This window comes from Dryobates pubescens, chromosome 22 (genome assembly GCF_014839835.1).
Source record: "Dryobates pubescens isolate bDryPub1 chromosome 22, bDryPub1.pri, whole genome shotgun sequence".
NCBI lineage: Eukaryota > Metazoa > Chordata > Aves > Piciformes > Picidae > Dryobates > Dryobates pubescens.
This window is the reverse complement of record NC_071633.1, coordinates 15,234,088-15,243,268: the sequence shown is the minus strand read 5'-3', so window position 1 is coordinate 15,243,268 and position 9,181 is coordinate 15,234,088. Positions and strand designations below refer to the sequence as shown.

The window sequence follows — 9,181 nt, the reverse complement described above, 5'->3', positions numbered from 1 at the left end:
GAGGACTTGCAGATGAAAGCAGCCATCTAATAAACAATTATTGCACTTGAGTGATTAGCTCAAAGAAGTGGAGATAGCAAAGGCCAATCTCTCACCTACCTGCATGGCCAGAGCTGGCAAAAAACAACTGATCCCCAGCAGGGACTTACAAGGCCCACCAGGTACTGTTAGTGTGTTGTCAGGGTAGATGTGGCAGGTGGTGGTTGGACCAGATGATTTAAAGCTTCTGGAAGAAGCAGTTTGCACTGAATCCCTGAATCCCAGCATGGCAGGGTTGGGAGGGACCTCTGGAGATCACCCAGTCCAAGCCCCCTGCTAAAGCAGGGCACCCACAGCAGCTTGCCCAGCAGCACAATGCCCAGGGAGGGCTGGAAGCTCTCCAGAGGAGCAGACTCCACAACCTCTCTGGGCAGCCTGCTGCAGAGCTCCAGCACCCTCACACTGAGGGAGTCTCTGCTCCTGCTTTGCTGTGGGCTACTTGGCATAAACACCTCAGCACCCACCCGGCACAGGCCTGGCAGCCCTGAGCAAATCAGTTTTTTGTTCTTAAGTCCACAAAGGTGAACTTTGCTGAGGCTTAACAGCCCTGTGTGAAGACAACAGCAGGAGCCTTTACACCTCCTCCATCCCCATCCTGCCCCATCGGTGCCAGCCTTCAGCTCTTTGCCCAGTGCCTGGAAAAGCCATAAGAGAAATGAGAGACACAGAGTGAAGGGCACATGAGGACCAGCAGCTCTGGGAGTCAGCAGCTCAGAGCCAGGAGCACACTGCCAGCTACACCCAGAGCTTTAGGGTCCTGCCTGAACCAAGTCCATGTCCTCCTTCAGAAGGCAGGACAGGGCAGTGCCTCGGGCTGTTATCCATCCTGCTCTGGAACATGACACAGACATGCAGAGTCATTCCCTATTTTTCCTGGCCTGATGACCTAGTCCTGATTTCTACACAGAGAAAATACTAAGGATCCCTTCCATCAGCAGAGCCACAGTGTTGGATCCTTCCCCTTCTAAGAATCACAGCTGCCATCCCCTTGCTGCTGGTTATCCAGAGCCCAGCACCAGGCTAGGACAAAGGGATCAGGGTTGAGGTGGGGACTGAATAAGGATGCAGAGCAGAGGAACCTTCAGCATGACACCTACCAGCACATTTCTTCAGCAGACTTTTTGGGTATGAGTCCTGCCAGCACCAGCACATGAGCCTGGAGCCCTAGACAGTCCCACAGCCAGCACCAGCTTCCCACAGCTCCTTCCTCCCCCACAACTCCTTCCTCCCCCACAGCTCCATCCTCTCCACAGCCTCACCATGTCCCTCAGCACCATGTCTCTCAGCCTTTGAAACACCTCCAGGGATGGAGATTCAACCACTTCCCTGGACAGCCTGTTCCAGTGTTTGAGAACCCCTTCTGCACCAGACAGGACCTTGCTCTATAAATACCCAGGGAAATGCACAAATAGCCACAATCTCCAAGAGCTTGGGGAAAAAAACACCCTGGGAGGTGACTCCCTTTCCCCTCTGAAAGATGTGTTTGCAGAGTCCCTGTGCTGAGTCACAGCTCCTGAATTCATACTTTTCCTCTCTGGTGGAGGAATCCCACAGAAGCTGGGTGGAGGAAAAGCACAGAGCAGGTTGGGGCTTGTTGTGTGTCTGCTAAGCCTATCTCCTGCCAGGGCACCAAGCTGAGAGTTGTTATTAGAAGGGCAATGAAGCTGGTGAAGGGTCTGGAGAACAGGTCTGGTGAGAAGCTGCTGAGGGACCTGGGGGTGTTGAGCCTGGGCTAAAGGAGGCTGAGGGGAGAGCTTCTGGCTCTCTGCAGCTCCCTGCAAGGAGGCTGGAGCCAGATGGGAGTCACATTTGCTCCCAAGGAACAAATGATAGAACAAGAGGAAACAGTCTCAAGTTGCCCCAGGGGAGGTTTAAGGTTGGAAATGAGGAGAGAATTCTTTCCTGAGCGAGTGGTAAGGCACTGGCCCAGGCTGCCCAGGCAGGTAGTGGAGTCCCCATGCCTGGAGGTGTTTCAGAGCTGTTTGGATGAGGAGCTTAGGGACACGGTCTGAGAGCTGTGAAACAGGGGGATGTCAGGTTATGGCTGGACTCGGTGGTCTTGAGGTCTTTTCCAGCCAGGGGGTTGTATGAGTTGCCTGCAGGGCTGTGTGGAAGCCGCCAGGGCTGTGTGGAAGCCATCAGGGCTTAGTGGAAGCCGTCAGGGCTGTGTGGAAGCCATCAGGGCTGTGTGGAAGCCATCAGGGCTTAGTGGAAGCCGTCAGGGCTGTGTGGAAGCCGCCAGGGCTGTGTGGAAGCCGCCAGGGCTGTGTGGAAGCCGCCAGGGCTGTGTGGAAGCCATCAGGGCTTAGTGGAAGCCGTCAGGGCTGTGTGGAAGCCGTCAGGGCTGTGTGGAAGCCGTCAGGGCTGTGTGGAAGCCGTCAGGGCTTAGTGGAAGCCGTCAGGGCTGTGTGGAAGCCATCAGGGCTTAGTGGAAGCCGTCAGGGCTGTGTGGAAGCCATCAGGGCTTAGTGGAAGCCGCCAGGGCTGTGTGGAAGCCGCCAGGGCTGTGTGGAAGCCGCCAGGGCTGTGTGGAAGCCGCCAGGGCTGTGTGGAAGCCGCCAGGGCTGTGTGGAAGCCGCCAGGGCTGTGTGGAAGCCGCCAGGGCTGTGCGGTGCCCCAGGGAGCTGCGGCCAGGCCCAGCCGGCGGCTGAGCCTGTGGGTGTTCCTCTCGCGGCGCTGGGAAGTCTGTCCAAACATCTTCCCAGGAAATACTTTTTAAGCACAAATGAGTTGTTTCTGAGAGGAAGGCACAGGCAACGACGTGGGTGTGCTCCTCTGCCCCCGCCACAAAGCTCAGCCTGCCGCTCTGCCGGACACAGGGCGTTAGGAGTGGGGGCAGCTCAAGACGCGGCAGTTGAGGTCCCCCAGAGCTGGCAGAGGGGCGGCTGTAGGGCTGAGCCACCTCGGTGAGGAAGAGCTGCTGCTTGTCCTGTGGAGGCTGAGGAGCATTTGGTTCTCCTCTGCTCAGACCTGTCGGGCTGGGTTATATTTATCCAGGTGCTTATCTGCTGGAGAATCTCCACAATGTGAAGAATCCCACGTGCAGAGCAGGGAGTGTTTCTTCTGGGCACCTCCGAGGTTGGACCTGCTGCCTGTGACTCTGCTGTGCCATGGAACATGCCATGCACACCCTGAAACTACACAGGCAGTCACGTTCACCTCTTCCAGAGAGTCTTCCCAGAGCGCCCTGTGAACTCGAGTGGCTCCGGCGCTGCGCAGAGCACTTGGAAGGGTGCCATGGGTGGAAGGAAAGGACAAGAGGGCTCAGTGCTTCCTAAACCTTGGGGCACTGTAAAGAATGGGCCAAGAATGGGGACTCAGAGGGTCACCACGCTGAGCAACACCAGCTGGATGTGTTCCTCCTCAAAGCAGGAATCACCAACAAGAGGTTAAACCAGAGTCATGCAGTTCTGACGTGGTCCCAGTGAGCCACCATGATCTGCAAGGCCAGAGAAGGTTTGGAAACTTGAGTTCTAAGATGGGACAAGATCCTTGCTTGCTTTTACAAAGCAGCAGCAGCAAGACCACTGAGAAGCTCATTTGTTTGGCTGTCAGGCTCTTTCTTATCCAGCTTTGGGTTTCTCCTGATGCTTGTCAAAGATGATTTTCTTTCTGATGCATGTTCTTGGTGAAGACTCTGCTAAGCAGACCTGACTTGCTTTTGGTGAGGTGTGACAGGCAGGTTCACAAAAGCAGCTAAAAGCAGGAGAAGGATGGTTTCATCACTAGGAGGCTGGACCAGGACACAGGAGACCCAGGTTAAGTTCTCAGATCTGTGATAGGCTCCCACCTCACAAGCATTTAGAGATCTTGTGAGTTGTGGATGTCTCCTTCCCTGGAAGAGTTCAAGGCCAGGTTGGACAAGGCCTTGAGCAACCTGATCTAGTGGGAGGTGTCCCTACCCATAGCAGGGGGGTTGGAACTAGATGATCTTTAAGGTCCCTTCCAACCCAACCCATTCTCTGATGACCTAAACCAGCTCTTGTGAGTTTAGATCTCTTGGTGGCACCTGAGGAGTGCTCAGCACACAGCTCCCAGTGCCACACCAGCACCTGAGGACTGTTTTGTTGGTGGACTGAGGTTGCAGCCTCACTTATCTGCCAGGTCCTTCAACACAACCACAGCAGGCAGAGCAGATGCTGGGAGTTGGGCAGGATGCTCCCAGGGGCTGTTTAGAGGTGGGCAGTGCAGGACACATATCAGGCTGCCTGTGCTCCCTTTGCTCTTGTGAGCACAAGCAGGCTTAGCTTTGTGGCACAGTCTGTCAAACAGCTTTCTCCAGCATGACATTCCCTGGTGAGAACACCCAGGAGCCCTAACAGACACTGCTTTGTTGTCCTGGGAAGTTGAAAAGATAACATCATGTGGTCTCCAGCTAATGTTTCTCACTGAGGCTTTATGTTACCTGCTGAGGCTTTTGCTAATCAGGCAGCTCTGCCTGACCCAAGCTGCTGGCATGGGCAACACGCAGAGACAGCAGCACCCAAGCCACACCTGCCCCCTGCCACCTCAGGCAGGACCCTCAGGCAGTGTTTCCATCATGTCCATTTCACCAGTGCCCAAGCCCCATAATCTGTGTGGTGCAGAGACTTCCCTCACTGTATCCTCAAGCACTCAGGTGTGCTGCTGAATGAAGCCACTCCCAGCTGTGGGGTGACTTGCTGGGGCACAAGGGGACCACTTTGCATCTTGGCATCACACAGAATGATAGGGGTGGGAAGGGACCTCTGGAGATTGTCCAACCCCCTCTGCCACAGCAGGTTCACCCAGAGCAGGGGGCACAGGATGGCATCCAGGTGGGTTTGGAATGACTCCAGTAAATGTTCCTCAGGTTGCTCACAGCCACCTCCAGCCTGGCTGCAAACACCTCCAGGGCTGAGGCTTCCACCACCTGTGCCAGTGTCTCACTACCCTCATGGGGAACAACTTCTTCCTAACATCCAATCTGATTCTACCCATTTCTAGTTTTGCTCCATCCCCCCCAGTCCTATCACTCCCTGACACCCTCAAAAGTCCCTCCCCAGCTTTCTTGTAGCCCCTTTAAGATATTGGAAGGCCACAATAAGGTCAGATATCCTAACAGCCGCTGAGACCACCACACCTTCTCCAGCTTGCTCAACTTAATGAGTCTTAAAGGTACTCTTAGACCTATGATGAAAAATGCTCCCAGACACCAGATCACAGAATCATTTTGGTTGGAGGAGACCTTTAAGATCATCAAGCCCAACTGTTAACCATCACTGCCAGGTCACCGCTGAACCATGTCCCCCAGCACCACATCTCTATGGCTCTGAAACCCCTCCAGGGATGGGGACTCCACCACTGCCCTGGACAGCCTGGGGCAGGCCTTGACAACCCTTTTGGGGAATAAATTGGTCCTTGTGTCCAACCTAAATCTCCCCTGGTGCAGCTTGAGGCACACTGGTGCAACAGATGCTGTTGTTACTAACAGTGATGGTAATGACAGACACCAGTGTTCCCTGTTCTGGGGGCTGGACCTTCCAACCCAGAGCATTCCAGGATTTGATGGTTCTCACACTGTCCAATCTTTCCCAAAGTACAGACTTTCCCCCAGTCTCTTTCCATTTGCTATAAGAACCAAACATGTACGAGGCAGCAGGCCAGGGAGAAGCATTCAGAAAGGATTCTCAGGCACTGGAAGAGGCTGGCCAGAGGTGAGGGAGTCACCATCCCTAGAGGTGTTTAAAAGCTGTGTGGATGTGGTGCTGAGGGATGGGGTATGGTGGCAGTGGCTTAGCAGCAGTGGTGGGATTGTGAGCTCCAGGAGAGGGGCTGGACTTGATCTCAAAGGTCTCTCCCAACCTCAACAGTTGAATGGTTCTGTGATTCCCAATAAAAACTGAAGCAGGACAATGGCAGTGAGCAGCTCACAGAGCAGAGTGTTATTAATCTATTCCCTCCCTTTGAGCTTCTCCACCCTTGCAACAAGGCAGCTCCCTCTTCAAAGAGACTCCAACAAAGTCCAAACAATGCATGGCCCGCTTCCATTTGTGCTCAAAGGGCAGAAATGCAGGACAGACACAGTGCCAGGCTCCTCTCATGGCTCCGTGTGTCTCTGGGAGGAGATTTGACCTCCAAGGATGTGGAGTCTGGAATGTCAGGGAGTAAGATTTCCTTTGCTTTCCAGAACAATACAACTTCAGCCACATCCCTGGCCCCAGCACTGATGTCTGCTGCCCCCCCTGAAGCCCTCTGTAGCAGCACATGAGACAGACTCATAGAATTGGTTGGGTTGGAAAAGACCTCTGAGATCATCCGGTCCAACCAGCAACCCAACACCACCATGGCCACTAAACCCTGGCCACTAAACCATGTCCCAGAGTGCCATGGCCACACATTTCTTGAACACCTGCAGGGATGGGGACTCCACCACCTCCCTGGGCAGCCTGTTCCAATGCCTGACCAGCCACCAAATTGTTCCTCATGTCCAACCTAAACCTCCCTGGCACAATTTCAGGCCTGACCACTCTTGCAGGAGAGAATTTTTTTTCCTGATGTCCAACCTAAACCTGCCCTGGCACAATTTCAGGCCATTTCCTCTTGTTCTGAAACTAAGGAGAAGAGACCTCACTGCAGCCTCCTTTCAGGGAGCTGCAACCAGCACTGAGGCTCATTTGGTGGCTGGTCCTGCTTCCCCCAGGAAGTCGAGCAGCAACCTCTGCCTTTGGGTTCTGCTCCTCTGGCAGCCACGCAGGGTTTGATCAAGTAAGTTCCTCTAAAAGCAGAAGCAGACCCCCAGACTATGTCATGGAATCACAGTACTGTTGAGATTGGAGGAGCCCTTTGAGATCAACAAGTCCAACTGCCCTCCTGGAGCTCACAGTGCCACCGCTGCTGCTAAGCCATCACCACGAAACCACATCCCTCAGCACCACATCCATGCAGCTTTTAAACACCTCCCTGGCCAGCCTGTTCCACTGCCTGAGAACCCTTTCTGTGAAGAAATCTTCCCTAATATCCAATCTAAACCTCCCCTGGGGCAACTTGAGGCTCTTTCCTCTTGTCCTGCCTCTTGTTGCTTGTGAGAAGAGACTGAACCCCAGCTGGCTCCAGCCTCCGTGCAGGGAGTTGTAGAGGGTGATGAGGTCTCTGCTCAGCCTCCTCTCTGAAGACTAAACAACCCCAGTTCCCTCAGCCACTCCTCATACAGCTTCTGTTCAAGGCCCTTCACCAGCTTAGGTGCTCTTCTCTGGACCTGCTCCAGCAAACAGCATGTCTTTGGGACAAAGCTTATGAAGGAGGCACAAAATTTGGGGTGATCTTAGAGGCATTTCTCTTGTTTGATGGCTGGGGGCTGAAAGCAAGCTCTGGACTCCCTGGAAGTCCAGAGAAGAAAGGAGAAAGAAGAAGAGGAGCCTTGAGCAACCTGGTCTAGTAGAAGGTGTCCCTGCCCATGGCAGGGGGGTTGGAACTGGATGATCTTCAAGGTCCCTTCCCAACCCAACCCGTTCTCTGACTCAGTGGGCCAAGTTACCAGCTGGAGTAACCTGGATTTTAATCCATCCAGGACATGTCCCTGGGGCAACAAGTGAAAGGGAGTCAGAAAAATTACATTAAGAAGCAGAAACCTTCCCAGCTCTGATCATCAACCACGGGGCTAAAGCAATTGGGTGGTGTAAAGAGAGCAGAGCTGGGTTTACAGGAGCATGTTCCCTTCTGGAGGTATCTTATGCTAATGCACCCAGAGATCTGGGAGATAGGAAGAGCTTGAGGAGTGTAAAAGGAAACCAGCAGAGAGTGATTAACAGAGGGAAAATTCAGAGGTAGCTAGGCTTGGGCATGGGGATGGATTCATTACACCCAAAGGGCTGGCAGAACACCAAGTCTCTATTCTAACCCAAGTATGAATTTATATCTGTGTGTGCATGCACTTCAGGATGGACCCCGAGAGACAGGAAAAGAAGAATCTAAGCCACCAGCTCCACAATGCTCTTCAAAGACATTGCTCAGAGCTGTGATATGAAGCAGGCTGGAAGGACATTGAGGGCTGGAGCAAGTCCAGAGAAGGGCAACCAAGCTGGGGAAGGGTCTGGAGAGCAGGGCTGGGGAGGAGCAGCTGAGGGAGCTGGGGGTGTTGAGCCTGGAGCAAAGGAGGCTGAGGGGAGACCTCATTGCTCTCTACAGCTCCCTGAAAGCAGGTTGGAGCCAGGTGGGTGTTGGTCTCTTCTCCTAAGGTCCAAGTGACAGAACAAGAGAAAATGGCCTCAAGTTGTCCCAGGGGAGGTTAAAGTTGGCCATGAGGAGCAATTTCTTTCCAGAAGGTGTTCTCAGGCACTGGAACAGGCTGCCCAGGGAGGTGCTGGAGTCACTGTCCCTGAAGGTGTCCAAGATCCATGTGGCCATGGCACCTGGGACATGGCTTAGTGGCCATGGTGGTGCTGGGTTGATGGTTGGGCTGGATGATCTTAGAAGGCTTTTCCAACCCAGTCACTTGTATGATTCCATGACTCTACAACACACCAGGGCTGGTGTGTAAGAAGAAGATGTGCTGAAATGGCACAAAGCCAGGGTGTGCCTGGGAGGCACAGGTGAAGGGGAAGAGGTGGAAACAGGCTTTGAAGAAGTGATGTGTCCTCCCAGCCCAGGACAGAGCTATGAGAGGTATCTGAGCACAGGGTGGCAAGGAAAGACCATTGTGCTCACCCATCTGCTCTCATCTGCCCCTGGTGCTGCCCCCAGTCAGGAGTGGGACGGGCAGCACCCCGTGGAGAAACCATCTGAGAATGTGTTTGCAGATCACTGACCCTGTCTGCTCTGCTTCTGCTGCAGGTGCCTGTCCTGGGAGGCGAGATGAGTCTCAAGGGATCCCTCAGCAGCAACCCTGGCTCATCAAAGTAAGGCTCTCCATGGTGGGCTTCCACCACTTCATGGCTGGCACCTCTGCTCCTTCCAAGGGGATGCTCCTACCCATCCCACTTGCCCCCCAAGTCCCTGGTGTTTGATTCACCCTTCTTGGGCACTTCAGAAGCTGTAGCCATAGTCAGTGTCACTGCCTCACTCCTCACATGCCCTGTGGGCTGTGGCTTGGTAATGCCACATTAGGTACAGAGAGTAGAGAGACACCAGGAGCCTCTCCTCCATGGCTTGAGAGCTACAGCAGCTCATGGCAGCTTCCTGATGG

At 54.0% G+C, this 9,181-nt stretch overlaps 1 protein-coding gene across 1 annotated transcript in view; it reads left to right on the top strand.

The window, feature by feature from the left end:
- Positions 1–8,834: 8,834 nt before the first annotated feature.
- EPS8L2 (EPS8 like 2) overlaps positions 8,835–9,181 on the top strand; it is a 41,396-nt gene continuing 41,049 nt past the window's right edge. Inside the window, exon 1 of the mRNA XM_054171888.1 lies at positions 8,835–8,894. Coding sequence (XP_054027863.1) covers positions 8,851–8,894 — 44 coding nt within the window. The 5' untranslated portion in view covers positions 8,835–8,850. The remainder of the gene's footprint in view (positions 8,895–9,181) is intronic.